The following is a 27639-nucleotide window of genomic DNA, read 5'->3' as shown; positions in this document are numbered from 1 at the left end:
TCAAGCATAGATCTGTGGGTGGCGGGGACAGAATGCAAGGGAATCCTACTGATGAAGGGGGCACCTACTTGATCCACCCAAAGCAGTCACTTAATTCTGTGAGTGTAATACCCAGCTTGCATCTTCCACGCTGCTATCCTGATAGAGTATGAAGGTCTTGAAGGGGTCACCGTGCAGCAAGGGCATGCATAAGGTTCCCAGCTGAGGGGAGTCTCATTAAACCCCTAGACCAGTGCACCCCAAACCCAGGGTTCCTGCTTCAGTAGGTCTGATGTGGAATCCAAGAATCTTCATTTCTTCCAATGGGTCTGTGCAACAGATAGATATTGGTGGCCCATGAGTCTTACCGCTGGCTAACTGCAAAGCGTTTGTCAGCCCTGCCCTTCCCTCTGAACTTTGCTGCTTCATTCTTTGCTGAAATCCTAGAGGGTCACAAATATTCCCTCTCTTGTGTGGCAAAACAGTTATAATGACATAAGCCCCATTCCCACCTACCCATCCACCCCTGCCTCCCTAGCCTGAAAGTGCTATGGTTTTTGACAAATGTCCATCCAAAGACCCACGTGATAAAGGCATGGCCCTTAGCCTCTAGCATATTCAGAGATGGGGGAGCCTTTTGGAGGTGCCATACAATTAGAGAAAGTTAGGGCATTGAAGACATGAGCTTGAAGCAGATATTGGGGCCACTCAGGGCAACTCCCTTTCTTTCCACCTACTGCCTGCCCTGAGGTAGACAGTTTCCTCTCCACAGGGTCTAATTGTGATGCACAGTTTTGCTCCAGGCGCCATAAGAAATGGAGCTGTCTAACTAAGCATGGAAACTTGCAAAACCACGAGCCAGAATAAACCTTGCCTCTTCGTAAGTTTACCTTAGATACGTGCCATCACAATCACAGAAAATGGTCTAACAGACAGGCACAAAGTTACAACAGAATTACAGCACAGGATAGTGCTATTTAAACGTAATAAGAATGTGGTGTTCCTCAATGGCTGCCCCACCATGGTTACTCAGAAATGAAATCTCTAAACCACCTGTGCCCCTAGGAGTGCAGTGTGGAGGCACTGTTAGCATCTCATGTAGTTCAACCACGTGAGCAATTCTAGGCATACTGGACATTGAAACAAAGAGGACTCCAGTCCTTATTCCTAGGCTAAGCCCTGTGCTCTGCCGTACTGAGATTTGGATCTAATGCCAGGTGAATGGATGAGGAGCTATTCAAGTTACACAGAGGTAAAGTGTCGATATGCAGGTTCACAGAGGAGAGGTGTGGAGGAGAAAGCTTACAGATGGAAAGACAGGTGATTAAGAAGCTGGATCGGGGCTAGGGAAACGACTCAGTGGGAAAGTTCTTGCTGCACAAATGTGATGGCGTGAGTTCAAATCCCTCATCTACACTAAAAGGCAGGTGTGACCATCCTTGTGCCTATAAATTGAGAGCACTATATGGGGTGGAGACAGGAGGATCATGGGGTTTGTTGGCTGCAAGCATAGCTCTACTTCAGTGAGAGACCCTGTCTCAAGGGAGTAGGGCAGAGAGTGACAGAGTGGGCCATCTGCTGTCCTCTTTGGCCTGTTTACATGAGCACACGGGTGTGTGTACCTGCACACACACATGCACACACCGATGCACATATAGCCCGCAAACATGACGAGGAGGAGGAGGAGGGAGAGGAGGGGGCAACAGCTGTGTAAAACCAGACTAGGCAAGGCCATGTGTGAAATGGAACTAGCCCTTGAGAATTTTTAATAACAGGGATGATAATAACATATTTAACATTAATAGCATACTAACATTAACAACAAGGATAGAGCTGGGAGATACACACACGCACAATGTGTGTGTGTGTAAAATACAGCACGTACCAAGTGCCCAGTGTGTGCCAATTCCCTTTCTCCCCACTCCACTTCTCTCTGTCACTCAGAGTAGTTTCCATTCTTTGATAGTTTTAATTATGAGGCAGTGACTATTTTCCTCCACTTGGCATGCTGGTATGAAAGTATGGCATTACTCAATGCTAAGAAAGATCTTTCATTCAGAAACATCAGATACATATCAGGGTTAGGCCTCAAATGCCTGTCTTGACCTAGGTGGCAGATGCCAGCCTGGCTCAGTAGGAGGGAATGTGTCATCCTCTCTCTGTCTCAGACCATCTGTGACGTATCAAAGGAGACTTCACACAGCAACATGATGCTGGAGTTAAAGAATGTGTCCTCAGTTGCACGAGTGTCTGCTAGGCTGGAGCTGGGGTCAAGTGCAGACAGTCTAGTCTGGTCTGGCCTGGCAGACCCTTATACTGTCTAGATCTGGTTCAGATGAGAAGGTGTAGGCGAGAGAAAACATGTCTCTCATTCTCCCAGGGGGCGGACCTTACACTGTGGTCCCTGCCAGGTCTCACGCTCTAGTTTCAGAGTCTAAGGGGGCAGGAGAGCTGGTATTTGGAACAGTTTGGTTCTCACTAATCATTAGTTGGCAACAATCCCTTTCTCTTGCAAGCATTCTCATCAAGAACAAAGGCACTTTGGGTGGTAGGTGGTGACAGTCCCCTCTAGTCAATGTTGTGCTCTTTATTGCCTGTGACATTGTTTTATCTTGTCCCAAGGAATGACTCTTTATCAGAAATTGTTCACATGCTATACTTCTTGACCTTCGTATAGGAACCATGAACCCATGCGTGATCACAGAGTTAATAGCAATGCTAGATTAAACCCTGAGTCTCTTCATGGCTTAATTATAATGTCAAGTGGAATAAGACACGAACAGGTTCTGGCTCATTTTTATTCATTCACTCTGTAGTCTTTCCTTAGTCCCTCACACAGCGTTGCACAAGTTGCCCAAAGTGGCCTGCTCCAGAGACGAGAAAGACAAAACAACAATCCCTCTTGTAGATGTTCATAGTACTGACGGCTGACAGTTCAAAGGATGCGGTGCCAAGAATACGAATACATACATACTACACAAACACGTGTGTGTGTGTGTGTGTGTGTGTGTGTGTGTTTCTCATATGCCCAATAAAAAATGGCCTCTGACTGGGGCAGCAGGGAAAGCAGCCCAGAAATGCCATCAGCAACCTGAGGAGTTCCCTTCCCACTCAGAGACTTTCACCCAAATAGAGCCAGATCTCTGGCTCTACAGGAAAGAACTTCAGGATGAGGCAGAAGAGGGCAAGGTTAGTGAGTTTAAGTACTTAGACAGGAAGATGGACAGGGAAAGGGTGGTACAGGACAAAGACGTGAGTGTGGGCTTCTCAAGGCAAGAGTCACACTTAGCTGTCTTGGCAACACCTATTTATATGGTTTGTGATTTCTAAACTACATTAGTCAAAGAATGTCATTTATAAAAAGGTTAAGTATTGTTTTTAACCAAGTAAATTTTTAAAAAGTATTTTATGTGTATGGATGTTTGGCCTGTACGTATGTGTGAGTACTATGTGTGTGCCTGGTAGTCGCAGAGGCCAAAAGGAGACAATAGATTCCTTGGGAACTGGGGTTACAGACAGTTGTGATCCACTATGTGGGTGCTGGGACTCGAACCAAGGTCCTCTTAACCACCTCTCCAGCTCCCAATGTTAAAGTAAATCTATGTTCAAACAAAATTATAAGATGGCTTGTGGGGTGTGTTGTTTAGATTCAGAGATGAAAAGGAAGGGCCACAAACACTCTAGCCCTAAGTAAGCAGAATTTGTTTTTTTTAAACATCCTTGACAACAGGAGACGCAAACTCGCTCCCAAGGTGAGCGGCTCCTTTCCCTTCCTGTGACCCTTCTGTCTGTCTCCATTTTCTTGTCTTCTTCACCCCATTTCACAGACGAGACCGCCAAGGCTGGCGGCTTTACCTGTACCGTTACTTGGAAAGATGTCTGACTGGAACCACACTGATGGAATTCTCCCCTTCAGTGTCCTAGGATGACTTCTCCCAGGGTTTGAGGCAGGGGAAGGGGAAGGGAAGGAAGGGGGTTAGAGGAGCGTGAAGACAGAGTTGAAGTGACGGTGGAGCAGACCTGGCTCCGACACTGCTCAGCCAAATTCTCCTGTTGGGCAATCAACACGTGACTGACAAACCACCTTACCGCCTGTTGGAGCATTAAGCACAGGAATGTCTGCAAGAATGTCGGTGTAAAGCTGGGTGACGGTGGCCACGCCTTTAATCCCAGCATTTAGGAGGCAGAGACAGATGGAGTTCTGTGATTTCAAGGCCAGCCTGGTCTACAGAGTGAGTTCCAGGACAGCCAGGGCTATACAGAGAAACCTTGTCTCAAAAAAAAAAAAAAAAATTAAAAAAGAATGTCGGTGGAGAAGCTTAGCCTGAAATAACTCAAGGGTTCAGCAAAAGCAGACGAATAGTCACGCCCTTGGCTCACGTCTGAGTGTGCCTCTCCTCAAGCACCGGTCTTGTTGACTTCTTGGTCTCCACAAGAGAAAATTAAATTCCTGAGGCACTATAGATTTACAAAGTTTAAGTATCTATTTAGTTGGCAGCCTAAAACGAGTCAGCACAAGTTAAATATAGCAAGGGCATTTGTGCACCGAGAGCCGAGACGGTGGGGAACCCAGTTTCTTTTTGCAGGTGGAGAACCCAGTCACTCGTGCAAAATGCAAATGGAGTCACCCCTGGTAGTCCTGGGAAAGCAAGGTGACTTTTGGTTTCGACTTATTATTTCTGTAAATAAAATACTCTCTGTCTCAGCTGGGTTTTCTGTTGCTGTGATGAAACACCATGTCCATAAACAGCTCACGGAGGAAAAGGTTTATTTCAGCTACAGCTCTCAGGTTATACTCCATTGCTGAAGCAAGTCAGGGCAGGAAATCAAACAGGGCGGGGACCTGGAGGCAGGAGCTGATGCAGAGGCCATGGAGGGGTGCTGCTTACTGGCTTCTTCCCCAGACTTGCTCAGCCTCCTTTCTTAAAGTACCCAGGACCACCAGCCCAGGGATGCCATCCCCCACAATGGGTTGGGCCCTCCCCTGTGACTCACTAATTCTAAAAATGTCCTACAGACTTGTCAACAGGCCAATCTTGTGGGAGTGGTTTCTCATTTGAGGCCCCCCTCTTCCAAAATGACTCAAGCCTGTGTCAAGTTGACACTGTCTTTGTTCTCAGTCAGCAGGGTTTCTAGAAAGTTGCTTTCATCACAGGCTATTTGCTGGTTTCTAGCTCCTTCCCTTAAAGAGGAAGCTTCCTTAAGAATAAGTTCTAGGGCTGGAGGGATGGCTCAGAGGTTAAGAGCACCGGCTGTTCTTCCAGAGGTCCTGAGTTCAATTACCAGCAACCACATGGTGGCTCACAACCATCTGTACTGAGATCTGGCGCCCTCCTCTGGCGTGCAGGCATACATGGAGGCAGAATGTTGTGTACATAATAAATAAATAAATCTTTAAAAAAAAAAAAAGAATAAGTTCTAGCTGGCCCTGGTGGCACATGCTTTTAATCCCAGCACTTGGGAGGCAGAGACAGGCAGATCTCTGTGAGTTCAAGGTCAGCCCAGTCTACAAAGCAAGTTCTAGGACAGCCAGAACTGTTAGACAGAGAAACCCTGTCTCGAAAACACAAACAAACAAAAAAAATAATAAGTTCCCTACTGGTTGCCTCTAGAGTCCCTGCACTGAATGCTAGCTGCGTCTTTTTCACTAACACAAATTCTTCTCCACATTCACACTTTCAGTGGCAACACGGTGGGATTCCAGTGGGGTTTACTGAGCTCCGGTGCTGTCATTTTAGAGAGCACACCTTTATGGAATATCTGGCTCGGCAAATTCAAGATCCCAGGATGGGTTCTAGGTTGGCCCACCTTCCACTTCTTGTCCCCCCCCCCACCTCTACCATTCACCATTCTTATTCTTCTCTCTAACTTTATCATTTGGTTAGAAAATAAAATAACCACCCCACCCCCAATAATCACTAAGGACAATAAACACCTGTCAAGGAGCATTGAACACAAACCCACCTTAGCTGTCAAGACCCTCCCAGGAGAGACATGCAAGGCAGAGACAGTAGTAATTAAGTATTACGCTTTAACAGAGTTCAATAAGAACTATGCCAAGTCTAAAGACCAGGTTACTCTCCCCAGGGTTGGGCCTAGGAAAGTTCTGGAGGTGACATTTGACCTAGGGTGATTGACTGATAGATAAGGACTTGACTTTTGATAGACAAGAATGCCCACATTCAGAGAAGAAACGAAAAGGAATTCCATGTCCTAGGCACAGTCGAGGTGGGCAGGTTAAAAGTTACTGTACTGACCCATGTGCACGGAACAGAGCAACCAGGGGCGCCTGGATGGCAGAGACAATGGGAGCCAAGAGAAGAGATGGGGAGACAGCATGGAACACATCATTCAAACTTGGAAGTCCCCACCTCATCTGAGGATCCGTCAGGATCCAACAAGCATTAGACTACCAGGAAAAAAACCAAAATGAGGCTATATAAAAAGAAATGAGAATGATTTCAATATATCATTGACATTTGTGCAATTTTATTTCAGGCCTCGGGATTGTAAAAATATGGAATCACACGGAAAGGAGCTGTGTAATCATTCAGTGTTGAAGAGCTCTGAAATCTCTCCTGGGCGTTATGGATTGAGCACGAAATGTCCCCATCATGGGCTTAGGTGTTTGAACCAATTGACCCCTAACTGGTGCTGCCTGGGGAGAATTCAGAAGCTAGAGAAGCTAGAACTTGACTGTGGGACATGGGGTGCTGGGGACAGGGCTTGAGTGATTTTTGGGGGGTGTGTGTGTGTGTGTGTGTGTCTGTCTGTTTGTCTGTGTCTGTGTCTGCATCTGTCTGCCCTCTCTCTCCTCATCTGCAAAGCTGTGAGAAGTCCCAGTTGCACACTCCACCATGCCTCCTCCACCACAACAATACCCTCAAACAGCGGACGGTGTAGCGGAGCAAAACCTTCCTCCTTCCAGTTGCCTTAGCCAGGTATTCTATCACAGAGACGAGACGTCAGCGATGTGTCAGGCATTAGACCTATTGCAGAAACTGTGTGCCAGCAGATCTTCCTTTAGGCTAGACAGAGTGGGGTCAAAGCAGCTAGCAAAAATACTTTCTGCATGGCCCATAACTCTGCCTTTTAACCCCCTTGGGAGAGCTAGCTTGTATGGAATCAGCTGTTTATCCAAAGGACCTTTGACTTGTGACAGTTGAAAGGAAGGGATTCTTCTGGAGCCCAGAAATAGGAACCAGGGTCCTTGTGAAATATCAAGTGTTCTCTTCCTCCCTCTTCCCCCTCCCGTGTGTGTGCATATGCGTGTGCATGTGCATGTATGTGTGTCCCTAGGAACTGAACTCAGGGCCTCATTCCCTCTACCATTAAGTTATAGTCCCAGCCCAAGTACTTGACTCTCTAACGTGAAATTAGCCATCTTTCCAGGAACCTACCAAGAGACAACAAACTGACCCTGCTACCCATCACTGCTCACCCCCACCCCCGGCTTCCATCTCATTTCATGTTAAGGTATTTTATGAGACACAGTATTCATGGTCAAACATTACATGTGCTCCTCCCTCACCACTAGGGGAAAAAAGAGGGTATAACCCCTGGCACCCAAACAGGGGTAGCCTGAGGTACACAATCAGTCATCTAGATTGGTAGGCATGTCTACAAGGAGGAGGTAATGAAAGTTCACATTTAGGCTGGTTGTCACTATCACCCCATTCCAAGTCCCACAGCAGCCTGAGAGGCATCCTGGGGTGGGGAGGTTAGCATGGATATTGCCAGCTAGGGTTCCCCAAAACCAAGGCTCCAAGCAGCAGAGACAATCGCATCAAGGCAGAGGAAAACTGCGGTAGGTGACTGTACCCACTAGCTCTCCCACTGCCTCTTCCTGTCCTCAGTTTACTCCCTGTCCTAGAGCAGCGAGGGGAGGGGTGGAAAAGCAGATGAGGTCTTTCCTACGACACCCAGCTTCTGGATTGTAATTCCCTAATTACACATTCCTTATCCCAGCATGCTCCATGCTCAGACTTGGCCTCTAATACTTTGTTGAAAATGAATGAGAGCCCCTCAGGTCCCCCAACTTTCCAGCTTCAGGAGTCCTGTTTGTGGGACAGAGGAGAGTGTTCTTGGCACAGAGCCTGGCTTGGGTAACATGGCACCACCCAGGACACACGTGGTTTGTTTCCAGCAATGTTAGTTTCCGGGCGGGCGGTGATTTGGGTTCCATGGTGTGCACACCCACCCCTGACTTTGCATTCTAGCTCAGTGGGTGGGAAGGTTTAAATTCTAGCAGTTCTCAGCTCTGCTGCATGTTGGCTGAAATCCTCCGCCGGCAGCATGAAGCTGGGGGCCTTCCTTCTCTTGGTGTCCCTCGTCACCCTCAGCCTGGAGGTTCAGGAGCTTCAGGCTGCAGTGAGACCATTGCATCTCTTAGGTAAGTTCGGGCAAAGGTAGCATTGCTCTGCCTTAAATGAAGGTGCCAAAGTAGGCCATCCAGAACCACTGCGCATGCGCGCAGGAAGTGGGGCGGAGAGGGAGGAAAGAAAGCTCTCTTTAGGGTCCTCCTTTACGGTCACCTCTTAGTTCCCTAGAACAGACTCCCTTTTCTGCCTCTTCCTTCTCTCCCCCCATAGCTGGGTCACCTATGTGAACTCTCCGCTCCCGCTTGCTCAGCAGCCTTTCTCCATCTTCCACATCTCCCTCTCCACCAGCTTCTTCCTGTCTACAGAAGACATTTTCCTCATTATGTCAATCTCCCTTACCAACGATATTCTCAAAAAGATTTGTTGCCATAGGTTTTTGTTGTTATTTGTTTGTTTGTTGTTTGTTTGAGACAGTCTCAGATCGTAGCCCAAGCTGGCCAGGAACTTTCTGTGTAGCCCAGGCTGACCTCAAACTTAAAGCAATCTTCCTTCTTGGTCCTGCTATGCTGGATACAAGCATGATTCACCTCACCTCCTTTGGCCTCTCAAAGGAGTAGTCTTAATTCTCTGCCCGTTCTTCCCTTAGCCCTTTGGGAACAGCAGCCTCAAATTCTGCCCCATTAAACTCCTGACACATTCATCTCGGGTCCTCTGGATGAGTCTCCTGACTCTTCTCAGGAGTAAAGTCTCATCTTGGCAGCCCTGACACTGCATCTTCCCCCGCAACCCCTCACCCCCACCCCGATCATGCAGCCTGCTCTTTCCTGGTTTATCTTTTACTGAAATGTATCGCTCCAAAATGTCTTCAGATCCAGCTTAGTCCTCTCTTCTTCCCTACTCCATCAACTTCCTGTTTTTGAAACATTGCATCTTTTCTGGCCCTTGCCCTCCCATCTCCTCAATGTGTTCAGCCCTGATTACTCCAAGGCTCTGTCATTGCAATAGCTTCCCACAAAAGCTCTCCCCGTCCATCTCTTCCTTCTTCCATGTGTTGACTAGTTGAATCCTGGTTCTGTCTATACTTTCACAGCAGATAATCTTCTCAAGTGACACCTCATTCTCTTGGCCTGTCATATGGAACCCCAAATCCTGCTTGCCCTCTGCAGTGCTTGCTTCTGCTTTACTTCCAGCCGCTCCCAAACCTGCCCAGTCCTCCCCACTCCCCTTGCCATTGCTCCTGGCTCCCCATATTCCAGGGAACACAGAGAGGCAAATTAGGTATGTCTAAGGGACACGACCTGAGGAGTCCTTCTAGAACCATGGAAGTGCTTCGGTAGGTCCTGCGCTCTAGGGAACACACAACCCCGCAGAAGCCCTGCCCTGTGACATTTTCCCCTTGGGAATTTTTGCATCTTTACTCAGCTTTCCCCCATTACTCTTCCTTGAGAATATTCCTGCACTTCAAGGCTTGCTTTTTCTAATGAACAAGAAATATTGTTGTGGGCTGGAGAGATGGCTCAGCGGTTAAGAGCATTGCCTGCTCTTCCAAAGGTCCTGAGTTCAATTCCCAGAAACCACTTGGTGGCTCACAACCATTTGTAATGAGGTCTGGTGCCCTCTTCTGGCCTTCGGGGACACACACAGACAGAATATTGTATACATAATAAATAAATAAATTTTTTAAAAAAGAAATAATGTCGTTTCTCCTCTGAGCCCTTTGAGTCCTCCGGTTTCCCCTTGCAGGACACTTGTGACAGACTGCTTTGTTTTCAGGACCTTAAATGTCAGTCTTACTTGCACTGGAAGGTGCCAAGTGGTCTTATATAGAGAAAAAGCTTTATATATAGAAAAAGCGCAACATGAATACTTAATGATTGACCACACTTCTGTGAATAGGGTCAAGGGGTCTTCAACTTTCTCATCTCAGAGGAGCAACAGCACCAGAAACAGTTGGGGACCATGCTGTAAAGCGGAGCTAGGGAGACTGACCTCGTAGTCAAAATCTCCCCTGTTCTGCTCCATGTCCTATGGTGTGGGGATGTGTTGTCATTTACGCCACCGTCTTCCTTCCTTTCCACAAATACGACCCCTCTATCCACGTCTCTAGAGTGGGCTTGCTTTAATGAGATTATGTGTGTGCCTTGTTTTTAACAGAACTAAATGGTGACAGTTTACAAATTATACTCTGCCTTGAGCGAAAGGAAACTAGTGAAATCTACTCCTTAAGCGAGGACTGTCATCCCCAGAACTTGAGCCTAAAGCACAGTGGTTTTCACCATCTGTTTGTGAGAGGGTAAATTCACTGTGTGGTCCAGGCTGGTCCTATTTGTCTGTTTGTGAGAGGGTAAATTCACTGTGTGGTCCAGGCTGGCCATTAGCTGATGAGCTGCCTGCCTCGGCTGCGATTTCCGGTTTATCCCACCTGCCTGGCTTTCAGATGATCTCTTCTGATTTAGGTGCCTGCACTGAGCTCTGCAGAGGTGACTGGGACTGTGCACAAGGGGACCAGTGTGTCAGCACTGGGTGCGGTCATGTCTGTGCTACAAGTTAAGACCAGGTAAAACCATCTGACCCTTACTGTTACCACACATCTCGCCTAGACCAGGCAGGTTAGACATTTGACCCCATGGGACTTTCCAGAAGTTGGTAGGATAGAATCCCACGTGTCTCCCTAGAGTATTTCCCCTTTTTCCTCCATAAAGAAGATGCACCTACCACAGGATGATGCTTTCCAAACCTTTAGAATAATTTCCCCACCCAGTCTACCCAGGAGAAAAATCAGACAAGATGCGAACAAGAAGATAAAATCACCCATTATTCATCACCCCAAAAATGATGTCTGTTTATGACTGTGATACATAGTTAACTGTGCTCAAATATAAAAAAAATTATTTAAAAACAACAAGAATCTTGTAGCTTTTTGATTCTTTAGCTTTTCAATTTAAAAATAGTTGACCAACAATTTTAATATCAGTACTTATCTCAGTCGCGTCCCACCATCTTTGCCTTCTCTGTGGCCCTTTGTATATGCTCTTCTGCCAACAATCTTTGTAAATGTAAGCTTACGACATTTATTTTATAATATTAATATGACTGTATGACTATTAAAATATGCACACCCTTATTAATTCCTTTGGGATACAACCTGACATATATAATCAATGTCCAAAGAATAATCATAGTAAGCCTTTGATGCGCATTGCCATATTGACCTAAGCAGATGCTTTTTCTGTAAAATATTTAATGGGATTCATAATACTGTATAAGTTTCCCTTTTTAATTTTTAGTACTTATTAACTGAAAAAAAAAGAGTAATAAAGCCGGGCGGTGGTGGCGCACACCTTTAATCCCAGCACTCGGGAGGCAGAGGTAGGCGGATCTCTGTGAGTTCGAGACCAGCCTGGTCTACAAGAGCTAGTTCCAGGACAGGCTCTAAAGCTACAGAGAAACCCTGTCTCGAAAAACAAAAAAACAAAACAAAACAAAAAGGAGTAATAAAAAACTACTATATGGTATGTCTAAGGGATAGGGCTTGAAAAGACAGGCTAGAGTTGTGGGAGTGCTTCTGTAGGTTAAACTGTATTAGTATATTTAGCATATACTCTCAACACCAAACTGTTCGGATCAACAGTCTGGTAGAGCTCCTGCTGCCAAGACTGGCGATCTGAGTTTGATCCCTAGAATCCACATGGTGGAAGGAAAGAACTGGCCTCAAAATCTGTCCTCTGTCCTCTTAGGCCATGACACGCACATAACTGCACATACACAAACACAAACATCCACACAAATAAATTAAATCAAAACAAACCTAAACTGCTCGTGCTCAGAACACTGTATTTGTCCCACCCACCTGTAGTGCTTGCTGGCGTCTATACAGTGCTATGGGTTTCCAGAATCAGGAACTGCTGTTTCTCTTTGCATTCTAGGTAGCTGCTTAACTCCCCCCCCCCAAAAAAAACAGCAGATCTCAAGAACATTCGAAACAGGTTTCTCTGTGTAGCTTTGGAGCCTGTCCTGGGACTCGCTCTGTAGGCCAGGCTGACCTCAAACTCACAGAGATCCGCCTGTCTCTGCCTCCTGAGTGCTTGGAATAAAGGCATGTGCCACCTTTGCCTGGCAACAAGTATAATTTTTATATCTATATTTCCAACAAAGAATTGTCTCAAGGGTCATCTTCTCTAATAATTGCACCTCTCTTTCTACAGCTTCTACCTTGAAAAAAATATGCCTGTTTGGAACTCCATGCCCAAGAAAGCAGTTGAAAATGGAGGCCACGGATGAAGATTACAAGGAGCACAGTGGGGGAGGGACAAGGAGGTGTTTCTCTTAATAAATCATTATTGTAAAAGTCTCCACGTTGCTTGCATTATTTGGAGGTTGTTGTGGTTTGACTATGACATATCTCCTACAGACTCATATGTTGAGGACAGTTGGTTCATAGTTGATGGCACTGTTTAGGAAGCAGGGCATTTCTAAAGGAGGTATATCACTGGGGTATTTTATTCTGGGCCTGCCTTGCTTCTTGCCACTTCCTGGTTGCTTTAGGTGAGCAGCCTCAACCAAACACACTTGTCGACAAGATAATTCTAGTTTACTACAGAGCAAAGCAGGAGACCCAGCCCTTAAACCTCTGAAATAGGGAGCCAAAAATAAATTTTCCCTTTTTTTAATCTGTCCCTCTCGGGTATCTAATCCTAACAGCAGGAAAAACTTCTAATACCAATGTGTTGAGTTCTGATAACATCTATCCTTGTGGATGGCAATGTGGGTCCATCAAGAAAATGAACATCCCTATTCTGTGGTCATCACCAACCGAAGGAAAAACTATATACAGAGTTCCCAGGGAGGCCTTTGAGGTCTGCTTGCAGTGACTTGAGCTACATGATAGCAGCCCCTACACACCAACCTCCTACCTGAAACTGCGGAAGTTCACAGCTTAGCCGTGTACTCTATAATACCAAGGTCATTCCGTCTTGAATAACACTTTATGTGGGTCACCCATGTCGTTAAACCCAGACTGTTCACACAGTCTCTTCATACCTCTATTGTGGTAAGAACGGGGGCCCTACATCCTTCTAGCTCATTGCCATGTTTGAACAGGTCTTGAGGACTGCTTCAGACACGACCGGTGTTGAGCAAGAAGAACCGCTGCTATAACAGTCAGTTTATCTCACTGGGTAGGGGGGAAAGGAGGTCACGGATTCTGGTAGGGATGTAAGTAAGAGTACAAGGATGTCACACTGCCATCTACAAAAGTGCTCTCCAGCTTCAGCCAGAATCTTGAAACTCTAGGAATGTCAGCCCTGACCAGGAACGAACTTTCTGAAAGGATGGGGGGGAGAGAAGGGGAGGCGAAGTTTTCAAGCCTTATTTCTGCCTCTTTTTACAAGATAACAGGCTGATGGAATGATCCCCTCATCATCACAATTGCAACCTGTAGTGCAAAAAAGACTTTCCGGAACTAGAGCTCGCAGCGAGGCCCTGCCCCCAAGCGGTGCCCCGGAAGTATTTCCCAGCTGGCTCACGTAGGAATAATGGCGGCGGTGCAGGTCGCCTCGTCGCTTCCTTGTGGGCAGCCGCGAGATGCCCCGCGGGAGCTGTCGCCCGAGCAGGACGATGGGTTCCGCCGCTTGTCAGCCAGGCTCCGCGCGCTGCAGCCGGATGACAGCACCGTGTCCCGCATGGAGATCCACCTGCTCTTCGACCAGCTCATCTCCGAGAACTACAGTGAGGGCGGCGGCGTGACCCCCGAGGTAGGCGTCGCGCCTCACCCTTCCTAGACCACGGCAGGTTCCTTCCTCTGGACCCTCCGGGTGTCACCGGTCCACCGAGTGCCTTAGTTCCAGGCTGGCCTTCTCCCTTGGTCTGTGCCGTATTCTCTGCCCTCCATCTGAAGGGTTGCAAGCTAGCATCTTTCAAAGGCGGCTGCTCTGACGCCCTAGGCTGCCATCCCTGGCGAACGATTCCAGGGATGTCGAGAATAATTTTAGTTGGTTTCGTTGATGAACACACTGAAGCTCACAGAGATCCAGCGTCACGGCTTTGGTTAGTGGAAGAGCTCGAATTGGAGCCTACGTTTGCCCTAGTGCCTGTGTTTTCTATTTTGTTTCCGCACTAGCGCCTCCTCCTTTGCCTCACTTCTGCTGTCAGAGTTATCTTACTCATACACAACACATCAGACCTTGTATATCATTAATTCCCTGAATCCTTGAGCCAGCCCTACCATGGCCCCCAAACACCTCCAACTTGAGAGCTCTCGACGGTGACTTTATTCGACTCTTCTCCCACAGTCCCAGTCCCAGTCCGTTCGACTCTACCCTGAAATACACACAGGGCGCACATGCTGTTCCTTTCCTTTATCCTGGGGCCTGTCGGATTAAAATCCATCAGAATCTGTCTCAAACATGTTCCTGAGTTTGCTCTCCTTTTTATTCTCATTGTCTGTGATTTAGGTAAACTAATTCTTGCCTAGACTATTCCCCTGGTTTCTCACTGGTCTTCTCCAGACTAACCCCTTTCCAGACTGTTCTTTGCCAGAATCTACTATTTAGTTAAAAAAAAAATAAAAAAAGCAAACAAGAAAACCCATAAAAGTGTAAAACTAGTCAGACATTTTCAGTGTACATTGGCAAATGGCAGAAGCAAGTTGCTTAATAAAACAGTCAGTATGTGAAGCTCAAGGAAGGAGGAGATTTTTTAAATAACTGCATTTATATAGAAAGGGAAAATCCAGACGAGCTCAGCACGGCTAAGGGAGCGGAGTGGAATGAAGAGTGAAGTTAGGGGGATTTTTATTTATACACTTTGGTATTTTGTGCAGCAGCGACAAGGTGTGCTTTTCCCCTTTTCTCTTGGACCCTGGGTGCAGTCATCTGGAACGTGTTGCTGTTCAAGACCTGAGGGCTTTTCGGTCTCCAAGGCTCCCCAACCTCCATCACCATCATTTGGCTTTTTGATTGCTTGTCTGTCTGGCAAAGTTCTGCTCATTCTTCAGATCATTCCAGATTCTGCTTAAAATTCACCTTTAGGAGCCCTCTCTACCGGGTTTCTGTGGAACTCTTTCTGTTCTTAATTTACTTTGTGTTTCTTCCTATTTCCCTCACTAGACTGTCAGTTCTCTGTGGTTCAGGGAAATGGTTGGTCAGCCTTTTAGCCTGGCTCAGAGCCTTTTTACTTAGCAAGCGTCATTAGATGGTGTCATTTGTGGCTAGCGTCTTCTTTTTTTGTTGTTGTAATTTTTCTAATTTTATGTAAGTCATGTAAGTGTATTTCTGATTTGCCCCACAGCATTGAATGTCTGGCTCACTTGGTACTTTTAGCTGTAGTACGTGTGCTTTTCCATGCTGGAAGCCCTTCTTTTGTTATTTAATTGTACTATATGGTAAAAAGTTCCTTCCCTTCTTTTTGTTACTTCCTAATTTTTGTTATTTCATTCCCCCAACCCTTTTTTCTGCCTCAGCTTTCACTGGGATATTTTCCCTCACTGGGTATGGAACATTCATTATACTTTTCCCATTTGCCTGTGTTTGGGATGCTCACTTGGCTAACCGGTGCTGTGTTTGGGGTACTCACTCAGCTAACCAGTGCATTTATCTTTTTTTTTTTTTTTTAGGACGTCAGTGCTGTTCTTGTGCGGGCTTGTCAATTGGTGCCTCTTAGTCAGAATCACCTTGTCAGCAAAGTGTCCCAGCTGATCCACCATTTACTTTACAGACTGCAGGTAAGCATGTGTGTCACTTCAGGGTCTCAGACTATGAATGCAGATATGGTAGGCTCAGCTCCTTGTTCTGTTTGGAGACAGGATCTTAGCTCAGGTTGGCTGAGAAAGACCTTGCGCTTCTGATCTTTTTGTTCATGTTTATGAACAAACATCTGTTGGGATTACAGATGTTTGCTACCATGCCCAGGTCGGTTGTCTGATCTTTTGAAAAGCTTCAAATAAACAAAATGCCTTGAACTCGGAGTTCAGCTCAGTGGTAGAGTCTTGCCTTGAGGGCATGGCACACATGAGGCCATGGTTCAATCCCAGCATCAGTACCTCCAAAAAAGCCAATGCTTAATAAGAGTATATCATTAAGACCAAGCAGAACTCTGGCTGAATATATTTTCTGAGAAATTCTAGACATTTGCTTATGAGAATGTTCTCTTATGTTTGGTTCACTAAACCAACATCATTCATGCCAACATAGATTTTTTTTTTCATGGAAAATAGAATTGATCGAATTATATCCCAGAACACAGTCACATGATTCCCTATGTCTTTCCTACCAATATTATTTGCTTTTCCTGAAACTATTTTTTTTTGAAATCTATATAAAACCCCACAAGTATCTTGGGAACAGAGAGCCCCAGGATAAAAATTCCACAGTTATTTCTGTCAAGATCTGTTCTGCAGTTCTCCATCTGTAAAACTTCTAAGTGAATGCATGAGTAGATGAGTGTACGAATATCAGTTAGCATTGTCTCAACCAGAATCCTTCAGACTGCAAGAGAGAGGGCATCCAAATAAAAGCAGAACCCTGCTGCTGGGCAAGGGGATGGATGCTGGCGTGTAACCAGCTGCGTGTGTTAGATGCTGGCGTGTAACCAGCTGCGTGTGTTAGATGCTGGCGTGTGACCAGCAGCGTGTGTTAGATGCTGGCGTGTGACCAGCTGCGTGTGTTAGATGCTGGCGTGTAACCAGCTGCGTGTGTTAGATGCTGGCGTGTAACCAGCTGCGTGTGTTAGATGCTGGCGTGTGACCAGCAGCGTGTGTTAGATGCTGGCGTGTGACCAGCTGCGTGTGTTAGGTGCTGGCGTGTGACCAGCTGCGTGTGTTAGGTGCTGGCGTGTGACCAGCTGCATGTGTTAGGTGCTGGCGTGTGACTGGCTGTGTGTGTTAGATGCTGGTGTGTAACCAGCTGCGTGTGTTAGATGCTGGTGTGTGACCAGCTGCTTGTGTTAGATGCTGGTGTGTAACCAGCTGCATATATTGCAGGTTTAGACTGTCACAGACAGATGTGGGATGGCTTCTGAATTTTCCCTATTGTCATGTGCTTCATCTCTGTGTCACTGGCAATTGGAGAACTTCCCAACACCTGTGGCGTCAAGAGCCCATAACCAACTTTCTAACATTTGATGACACTAACTATGGACTTGAATGTCCATAAATTGGGTTTTCGTCAGCCCACTTTTTCTTGAGAAAATTATAAACTCTAGGGGACAGGGATTTGTCATATCTTCTTGGTGTATTCCTCACACCATGACAATACATAGTTAGCAGATGTGTTTGTTTGATGCGTATTAGTTGAATGGTTACTATATACTAAGTCAGTTTAATTGAATTAAGACATTTCAGTGTATTGAATTTTGTATCTGTATTTATAGTTGTCAGTTTCTAATTAGTTCCAGGAAAAGTTACAAGGACTACCAGGTTCTACTTTGCAGATATCAAAGGGACAGAAGTGATCAAGACCCTATAGCAGGGAGATGGTCTCCCCTATCTTGATCAAACTTAGAGCCAATGCTTTGGTACAAAAAAGATGAACGTGTGCTCTCTTCCATTAGATCATCTCTGTTTTTTCCTTTCTTGTTAGGTGGTTGTAGACGAGCAGAACTTGGATTTCCTGTTGACCTATACAATCTCAGCTCTTCAGCAGTGTAGCTCTTGGACACACATGGAAATTCTCCAAGCCCTGGCTGCTCTGGTTTACTGCAATGGTTCAAAATGTCAAAAGGTAGTGTCTTAGGTGGTGTTCTGTGGCCGTGATAAACAGCACAACCAAAAGCAACTAAAGGAAGAAAGTGTTTATTTCATTTTACAACTTATAGCCCATCATCCAAAGAAGCTGGGGCAGGAACTGTAGCAGAAACCACCGGGAGATGCTGCTTACTAGCTTGCTTCCTCTGGCTTGCTCAGCTGTCTTTTTTTATACAGTGCAGGTCCAACTGCGAAGGGATGGCACCACCCATAGTGGGCTGGAGCCTACTACATCAGTTAGCAGTTAAAGGAACTCCCCACAAACACTTCTCCAGACCACCTGATGGAGACAGTTCCTCAGTTGAGGTCCCCTCTTCCCAGGTGACTCTTTTACATCAGGTATTTTAAACTATTACGTCTTTTCTTTGAAAGACTAGTAACACAGACTTGAGAGCCAAAATACCTATTTTCAAGTATCCATCCTGCCACAATTGCATGTATAGCCTTCCTGGATCCCTCATTTGTTCATGGTAAGATACTGCCCTGAGGATGGATCAGTGCCTGGCTGTAACTGTTGGCCATTATTATCATCGGCACCTGCGTCCACGTACCCAAGACTAAAGAGCCCCAGCAATTACCTAGTCATGATTCTTACTGCTGATTCCTGGCACATGTTGGGGTAGCCGTTGAAGGATTTACCTAGTGGTTAATTTTTTGATATTTAACTGTTCTTTAGTTAGGAAAATATTGTCTAACAGGTACAATCTTCCTAGAAGCTGTTCTTATACCCACACTGTTGATATTTTGTTTCAGTATCTCCCAGACCTGCTAGGCAAGAGCGGCCTCTTGATGAAGTTGAGTGACTCAGTTCACTCTGATCCTGAGGTCAGGAGAGCTGCAGTTCATTGTATGGCAAACTTGTGTCTCAGGTATGTGGATCCGACCTGGTTTCCCAACAGTAGAAGGTAGGACTCTCCTGGGCCTTTCGTAGATTGTAGAAAAATAACCTAGCTTAAGCTATGCCTGGTGATGCATGACTTTGATCCCAGTACTCAGGAGGCTGAGGCAAGAAGATCCTTAGCTTGAAGCTATTGTACATAGCAAGTTCCAGACCAGCTTAGGCAATAGGTCAGACTGTCTTAATAAACAAAAAGAGAGAACCTAATTTACATTTTTCATGCTTTTTAGCAGGGTTATCTTGTATTGTCTGTTTTTAATTAAAGAAAACCTATCAAGAAATGAAGGGAGAAATGCATGCTAGAAGTGATAGGTGTGTAATATGTCAATCAGTTTTATTTTCTGTTGGTGTAAATTTTAGTCATATTCTTTTAGAAAGAATATTTATGTGAATTTAGGCTCTTGTGAGAGTTTCTATTAAGTCCATATTCTTTAAGAAGATGGAGCTGGCAGGCGGTGGTTGGCACACACCTTTAATCCCAACACTCGGGAGGCAGAGGCAGAAGAATATCTGTGAGTTCGAGGCCAACCTGGTCTGTAAGAGCTAGTTCTAGGACAAGCTCCAAAGCTACAGAGAAACTCTGTGTCAGGAAAAAAAAAAAAAAAAAAAAAAAAAAAAAAAAAAAAAAAAAAAAACCCACAACAACAAAAAAAACAAGAAAAGAAAAAGAAAAAAAAAAGATGGAGCTGATACTGTAGTATGTAGTAACAGACGGGCAGCACAACCTTGGCTTTGTCTCTGGGTAGCTCTGTCTGTCCGGTGCCTGGGAAAGCAGACTCGGTCGTGTTCTCACTCCGCAGGATCTGTCTGCGGTATTTCCCTCCTCTGACTGAATGGCAGAACCAAGAGGATATTGTTTCTTCTCCACACCTCCTCCACTACGCTGCTGTGACGTAGCTCTCTTCCACCTTCATGTGTGTTCAAGCCTGTGTTAGTCCAGCAGGACCTAATCAGCCAAAGTGCCGTTTCTAGAGCACAGTAGCATTCAGCGGTGTGTGCTAGACTTAGCAGTCTGCGTTGCTGTCGTTGACTCTCACCTATCTATGAGGAGACTGTGGATGTTCTCTCTGCTTGTGTTTTAGTGTCCCAGGACAGCCGTACCTGGAGGAGTCCTACCAGAATGTCTGCTTCCAAGCTTTCTTGACCATTTTACAGTCTCCAAAATCGTCTGATATGGATGATATAACATTTTGCATGGTAGGTGGGGCTGCTGTTAACATCCAAACGGAGACTAGAGGATTTGACTGCTCTATTAGAGTCATCTGGAAAGACAGAGCCACAGGGATGTGTAAATGGTGTCTGTAAGTCACCAGCACTGAGGCCACACCTTTAAATTTAAATAAGGAACCATTTTGCTTGCTTTGGTTTGCTCTGAGTGTTGTTTTGACAACTTAAAAAGCCATATTCTTTTTCCTCCTTAATCTAAAAACGATACAATGATTATGAATGATTTTAGAGTAAAAAGGAAGAAAATTGTTCAATAATATCATTTTTAATGACAAATATGATGATATATGAACATATTTTAATCCAGAAGCATGTATTTTAAACATTATAGATCTAAGGTAGTGAAAGTTAATTTTGGTACCTGACTGAGATATGACTGCTAGAAATAATTCATCCTGTGGGCCCTCAGCTTTTTGAATGAGCATGTTTATCATTTGATGCCCTGTTTTACAACCTTCCCATTTTTTAAGTTTTAATGACTCTTAGACAACTTCCCTGTACATATTTACATGCGTCGTGGTTTCTGGTGGCTACCGATGGAATAATTTGGGCATATTATTTAACTTCCTGGTGCCTCCATGTTCTGCCCTAAAGTTGGCTTGATAAAACCATATTGTGGGGCTTTTATGTGGTGCACAAGATAAAGCATTTAAAATGCGTGACAGAATCATGTCAGTGTTGTTGACTTTCACGTTTAGCCGGAGTTAGCTTATGTAATTATCACAGCCATAATTCATGAAAGTCGACTTCTCCCACTATTTCAACAAGTCTGCAGTTCACCACTTCCCCTGTGGGGGATTTCTGAAGGACAGAGTCCTAGAAATGAGTGTACTTGATCAGAACTGCCCTCCCACCCGTGCCTTGGCCTTTAGGAGCCACTCAGGATGTTTATTAAACAGTTCATTGCAGAGCTTTTCACATCTTCTCTCTGCTCCTTTAAAAAAAAAAATCTTTTTTTTTTTTTTTATTGTTTGTTTGGTTTTTGTGATAAGGTTTCTCTGTGTAACAGTTCTGGCTGTCCTGGAACTTATTCTGTAGACCAGGCTGGCTTCAAACTCACAGAGATCTGCCTTCCTCTGCCTCCTGAGTGCTGATATTAAGAGCACGCACCACCACTGCCCAGCTAAAAACTTTTTTTTTTTTTTCGAGACAGGGTTTCTCTGTAGTTTTGAAGCCTGTCCTGGAACTAGCTCTTGTAGACCAGGCTGGTCTCGAACTTACAGAGATCCACCTGCCTCTGCCTCCCGAGTGCTGGGATTAAAGGCGTGCGCCACCACTGCCCGGCCCAGCTAAAAACTTTTAAGTGCACTTTATGTAATGTGTATGTGAGCATGTGGGCTTGCCACAGCACTTGTGTGGAGCTCAGAGGACATGTTGGAGACGTTGGTTCTCTCATTCCACCAAGTGGGGCCTGGGAACTGAACTCAGGTCGTCAGCTTTGGCGGCAGGCGACCATGCCTGCTGAGCTGTCCCACAGGCCCTCTGCGCCCTTTCTGCAGTCTCAGCCACCCGCTGTCTTGCTCAGTTACGCTTGCTGACTTAGAAGTGTGCACATAAGAGGGCTCTTCTCGACAGATGCCCAGGGCGCTCATCAGCCCTGGCCTCTGGTCCCTGTCTCTGCTGTGTATGCTGCATAAAGTGTTCCTTCGTCTAGAAGAAGGCTCTTCTCTTCCGTTCTAACAGTTACAGAGTTGGTCCCTGAGGAACCAGGTCTTATTCTGCCTTCTAACTGCACCTCTGCCACCCCACCCTCAGTTGTTACAGAACGCACTGAAAGGCGTACAGTCCCTTGTTAACGGCGGGAAGATGAGAATGACGGAAACTGAGCACCTGGGCGCGCTCCTCGCTGTGCTGAAGGTGAGGCAAGTCTTCAGTTTCACACCCCAAGTGTGGGCTCTCCTGTATCCTCTCCCCTCTCTGGCTAGCTCTCTGTAGCTTAGAAGGTCTCATGTGGATTATAAGAGCAAAGTAAATTATTCGTATTCAAGTGTACTCAATTCAAATTAAGAGCAGAGGACAACCACAATCAATATATCAAAGTTTTAAGAATTACTTTGGAATCTTAGAAAAGAATCAGTAGTGAGATATGATCTGTAGGTGATTTAATTACAGATTATCTTGAACCCACCTTCCCCTTTTTGTACTTAAGGAGCAGTAGGCTGCCATTGCTGGCTCCTGAGCCTGCACACAATTGGAAAATCGGGTCACCCTCTGAGACCCAGAGCCCTTCAGTTCATCCAGGAAGAATCAGAGACACAGTGTTCACGTCAGGTCAAAGCCATCTGGGACAGTCTAGTTTTGTGACCAATATTTTAATTACTTTCTCTTAATCCCTAAATAGAGAGGAACAAATATGGAAATAGATGAATAAATAAAAAGAGTAAATTAGGGGCTGGAGAGATGGCTCGGTGGTTAAGAGCACTGGTTCCTTTTACAGAGGACCCGGCACATACTTGGTGGCTCACAACCATCCACAGCTCCAGTTCCGTGGGATCCAGTCCCCTCTTCTGACCACCGCAGGCACCTGGTACACATGGCACACATACAGGCAGGCAAAACACTCACGCACATAAATAAACCTTAAAAAAATGATTGGATTTAAAAAAAAAATAATAAATTAGTTTAAACAATTTGTGACCAATAAAATAACAGGATAGAAGTGATTTGATAAATAAAAATTACAGATACACTAAAGCTAAACCTAATGGTGTGACCAGTGCAGCAAATCCAGCTGCATTCTTGCCCATCCCAGTACTTACTTGCCACGCCCGGTCTCTGAAATCAGATGAAATTATGAGCATTGGAGGGACATGGACATAGATGAGATTAAGTACTTCTCTGAGCACTAACCTTAAGGTATCATCTCCTTTGCCTCTTTTTTTTTTTTTTGGTTTTTCGAGACAAGTTTCTCTGTAGCTTTGGAGCCTGTCCTGGAACTAACTCCTGTAGACCAGGCTGGCCTTGAGCTCCCAGAGATCTACCTGCCTCTGCTTACTGAGTGCTGGGACTAAAGGCGTGTACCACCACCATTTTTATTCTGTAATAGTTTTGTAGTTTTTTTTTTAATGTATACAGTGTTCTTCCCGCATGTATGCCTGTATGTCAGAGGAGGGCACCAGATCTCATTACAGATGGTTGTGAGCCACCATGTGATTGCTGGGAATTGAACTCAGAACCTCTGAAGAGCAACCAGTGCTCTTAACCTCTGAGCCATCTCTCCAGCCCTCTGTAATAGTTTTTAAACATTGGTCTGTGCTTCAGTGGGAACGAGCTGATTCCATTTATGATTTATATGGCATTTGTTTCTCCTCACCTTTCCCTGTCAGAAAGCCATGTTTCACGGACTTCCTGGATTAAACATAGAGATGCCCACAGTGCTATACCCAACTCCACTTCCTCAGTATGACGGACGATCACCTGTTAAACCACAGCAACCAGAGCCCAGTGCTGCTCGATTATCTGTGGTACATTTCTGTCCATTGAGATTTCAGCTGTGGATTGTTCGTGTGCTTACTGTGTGTGTGTGTGTGTGTGTGTGTGTGTGTGTGCCACTAGGAATTTGTTTTCAAGTTAGTGTAGTTAATACAGAAATAGAAAATTGATCTGATTGCTGAGAATGCCAGTTAGATACCTTGTACTTCTGAGAGGTCTAGGCATTGTGACCACTACAAACAAGCATTTGCTTTACATCAGTGCTATGAAGACTCCTTTCTAGGCCTCTCAAAGCCAAGAAGGATCAGTACACTTCTTTTGTAAAGGGCTGGCTATCACAGGTAACGTAGTGCAAAGCAACCAGGAATTCTCTATGGAAGCAGATGGGCTGCATTTCACTAAAGCTTAATAGAAACCGGCTACAGGGTGGGCTGCAGTTAGCCTTGGGTCATAATATGACAGTCATTCTTTAGAGCCATTAAAGCCCATGATGCTCCTGTCACATTTCCCAGCTTTTCTAGACAGCTGTCTTTTCCCTCAGTTCTCGTGGAGACTCTGGAGCATTCAAACAGGTGACCAAGATTTATTTCTAGAAATGTGACAGCAGACAAAGAGTGCGTAAATTGGAAATTCCTTTATTTATTTATATATTCAACATTTATACATGGACTACACTAAGATGTAGATGGAAGTTTCTGTTCCTCCTGGTCCTGCAGCCATTCTGTCCCAAAGAAACACACAGAAGCTTATATTAATTATAAACTGTTTGGCCTATAACTGTTAGGCTTATTATTAATTAGCTCTTGCAACTTAAATTAACCCATAATTCTTATTTATGTTTAGCTATGTGGCTTGGTACCTTTTCTCAGTAAGGCATTCTAATCTTGCTTCCTCTGCGTCTGGCTGATGACTGGCTTTCTGTCTTTCCTCTTCCTAGTCTGGTTTCCCCACCTATACCTCCTGCCTGGCTACTGGCCAATCAGTGTTTTATTAAATCAGTACAGGTGACAAATCTTTACAGTGTTCAAGAGCATTCTCCCACAGCACTAAGACATTGGAGGAAGCATGAAAAGTTTAGGCACTAGGGCCTGGAGAGATGGCTCACTAGGTAAAGAATCAGTTGCACAAACATAAGGACTTGAGTTCATATCCTTGTCACCAATATTTTAAAAAACAAAACAAAACTGGTGTATAAGTGAGGTTTGCTTAAGATGTGATAGCTAAATGGAGACTCCAGAATGAATAACAAGGTGGAGGGACGGGAATCAGAGCTGCATAGTCACGGAGTAAGTGCACATGTGGCTCCTGTTGTTGCAGGTGTGTGGAGGGTCTCACACAGTGTTACAGCATCTGTGGTTTATGTGTAAGTGACGCAGAATTCGTAGAAAAATGACATGGTCAGATTTGTGGCTGAGAAGAACCACAGATTTTTGCAGAGAAAGTGTAGGTCAGGACCATTTTAAGCAATAGATGAGGGTGCTTCTGCCTAGAGGGTGACAGGGGCTGTGCTCCGTTCCATAGGCTTTCGAGCTCTGGCAGAAGCTCTGGAGAAGGCCAGCTTCTCTACAGCCATGCCTGGTGCTTCCAGGTGAGGGAGTGATACTCAGAAGTGGTTCCAGAGTCACTTGGAGAAGCCCAGGCTATGCAGTTGCTGTGTCCAGGAACCTTATTCCTTGTTTCTAGTTCAGGACTATGTCATGCATTGTGCTTGTGTTCTTTTTTCTCCTTTCTTCAAACTGCATGTTAGGGACATCTCCAATCACTTTCAAATGAGAAAGTACCAATGATGTCAGTTAAAAAGTAGCTTTGGAATGACTCATAATATATATGTATATGTGTGTATGTGTGAATATATATAAGTATGTACGTATGTATGTGTATGTATATATATACATGTGGGTGTGGGTGTGTGTGTGTGTGTATATATATATTGTCTTTGCTCCTAAAATTAGAATAAAAAGAAAAAGCACAAAGTAAAACCAAAGAAAGCCCAACAAGGAGAGGAGGAGGAGGAAGAATCCAGTGGTGAAGTTGAAGCGACCCCAGGCCTCAGCAGGGGCAGGGTGAACACGTGTGGTGAGAACACCTGGCGTTTCTCCCTCCGGGGCGCCCAGAGTTTGCCTGTGGATGGAGACAGAGCTGCAGGAAGAGAACAGGTCTGGCCCTTCGCCTCCTCCAGCTGGAAACGAGCCAGCAGCAGTGAGTCAGACTACTCCGATTCGGAAGGAGGCATGCAGGGGAAAATGAGGTAGTAGTACTTTGTTATAATGTTCTACCTGGTATTTGTAGTTGCGTGTAACTTAAGAACCTGCCTGCCGTGTGGTGTTGACCTTAAAGGTCAACTTCACTTTGACCCGTGGCCACCTGCTGGATCTGCTTTCATGACTCTTTGCCTCTCTCTGGCCTTTTCGTCTTGTTAGCCACTAGTCCTCTTCAAAGTGAGTTCACAAGTCATAGGTGCTGGGAGGCTTTTCCTGCACCTCCACTCTGACCTAGACTCCCTGTTACATGACCCTGCAGTTCACCTTTGCCCTAGTGTCATGTGAAGTATGTTACAGTTCTTCCTTGAACCATCTGTCACTTCCACTAAAAAGCGTGTCAAGGGCAGGGGCTTTGTGTGTGTGTCCCCACCTCAAGTGCTGTGGCCCACATGAGGTCATTCGGCGATTCCATTGAGCAGATGAGTGGACACTCTGTGCTGTTTCTTGTCTCACTCTGGTTCAGCCTTAATATTAATAGCTTGTAGCAAAATAACCTAATGTGTTTGATCATACTTTGAAAGGGATGGTAACATCCTTAGGGATACTCAGGATGCTTAATTTCTCAAATCATTTGAACTGGTTGGAATAAATAGCCTTTCCATTTACATTTATAAAACTTATTAACCTTTCTTCTCACTATGAAAGGTCCTACCAAGCCAAGGTTCGCCAAGGAGCATTAGCTTGTTTTCTTTCTACTATCAAATCCATAGAAAAAAAAGTTCTGTATGGCTACTGGTCGGCCTTTGTTCCTGACACGCCTGAGCTTGGAAGCCCACAGTCTGTGTCCTTAATGACGCTCACATTAAAGGACCCATCTCCAAAGGTAAGACAGTTTTATGTCGTTCCCCCTTTGCCCTATTGGTCTCTGAATACTGCTCTCACTCACACCATCCCGGCTCCTGACTTAAGAACCTTGCTAGCAGGAAATGGCTGGGGACAGGCTTCTGTGGACTGCATATTAAGATTATGTCTTAGCCCAGGGTTTTGCTTGAAGTCAGAGCACACTGAGCTATCACTTCTGTGTCTCCCGTGAGCCCCACTGAAGCTGTGGCGTTAGAAACTGCTCAGGAGTGACTTGACTCTGTAGAGGCTTAACCCAGTGGCGTGTAGTGTGTCCGTGGTTGTAGAGGCCATCTAAAGCTTAGAAAAGTGCCTGTATTGTACTATTATACTGTATTGGTACTTAGAAAAGTGCCTGTATTGTTTTGTGAAAACCCAAGATAGTACTATACATAAAATAAGGTCCTAACAATTTTCCCATATCTTTTTAAAAAAAATAAAAGGTTTACATATTTTAATGAGAAAAAAAATCAATTTCAGAAAAAGAGAAAGCAATAGTTTGGCGGTCTGGATAGGATCAGCAACTACCCAGTGGCCGATGGAGTGTCGGCCTCGGTTTAGATAGATACATTCACTCCTCTCTGGAAACTAGCTCTCAAGCAAGGAAGGAAAGGAGTCTGCTCTCAGCCGTGCAGCAGTGAATATTAAAAAGTCACACTGAGGAGCACCAGGCTTTCCTTAGGTAACCCACTGAAAGTGAATATTTTAATTAGACCTATTACATATTTTACCTATTTTTAAGGTTTTTTTCTAAAAGGAGAATAATCTACAGTACATTAAAATACTCTGTAATCATTTGAGTAGTTAATTACATATAAGATGGGGCTGGAGCGATGGTTCAGTGGTTAAGAGCACTGACTGCTCTTCCAGAGGACCCAGGGTCGATTTACAGAACCCGCTTGTCAGCTCACAGTCACCTGTAACTGACTCTTCCTTAAATAA

The 27639-nt window shown here is 45.1% G+C and overlaps 2 protein-coding genes across 2 annotated transcripts in view; both read left to right on the top strand.

Annotated features, from left to right (window-relative positions):
* The first annotated feature begins 8261 nt into the window (after nt 1–8261).
* On the top strand, nt 8262–12615 carry LOC119811099 (protein Wfdc21-like). Its single transcript, XM_038324673.1, has 3 exons — nt 8262–8371; nt 10757–10857; nt 12506–12615. The coding sequence occupies exons 1-2, from the start codon at nt 8275–8277 to the stop codon at nt 10849–10851; spliced, it is 192 nt and encodes a 63-aa protein (XP_038180601.1). The 5' UTR covers nt 8262–8274; the 3' UTR covers nt 10852–10857; nt 12506–12615.
* Nucleotides 12616–13810: 1195 nt separating this feature from the next.
* The window catches only part of Heatr6 (HEAT repeat containing 6), a 30664-nt gene continuing 16835 nt past the window's right edge, over nt 13811–27639 (top strand). The window contains exons 1-9 of the mRNA XM_038327591.1: nt 13811–14053; nt 15913–16020; nt 17876–18016; nt 18793–18908; nt 20020–20134; nt 21920–22021; nt 23491–23628; nt 25549–25844; nt 26503–26680. Coding sequence (XP_038183519.1) covers nt 13835–14053; nt 15913–16020; nt 17876–18016; nt 18793–18908; nt 20020–20134; nt 21920–22021; nt 23491–23628; nt 25549–25844; nt 26503–26680 — 1413 coding nt within the window. The 5' untranslated portion in view covers nt 13811–13834. The remainder of the gene's footprint in view (nt 14054–15912; nt 16021–17875; nt 18017–18792; nt 18909–20019; nt 20135–21919; nt 22022–23490; nt 23629–25548; nt 25845–26502; nt 26681–27639) is intronic.

Source organism: Arvicola amphibius, chromosome 4 (genome assembly GCF_903992535.2).
Source record: "Arvicola amphibius chromosome 4, mArvAmp1.2, whole genome shotgun sequence".
Taxonomy (NCBI): Eukaryota; Metazoa; Chordata; class Mammalia; order Rodentia; family Cricetidae; genus Arvicola; species Arvicola amphibius.
Note: the sequence above shows the minus strand (reverse complement) of the source record. Positions and strands in the feature narration are given on the sequence as shown.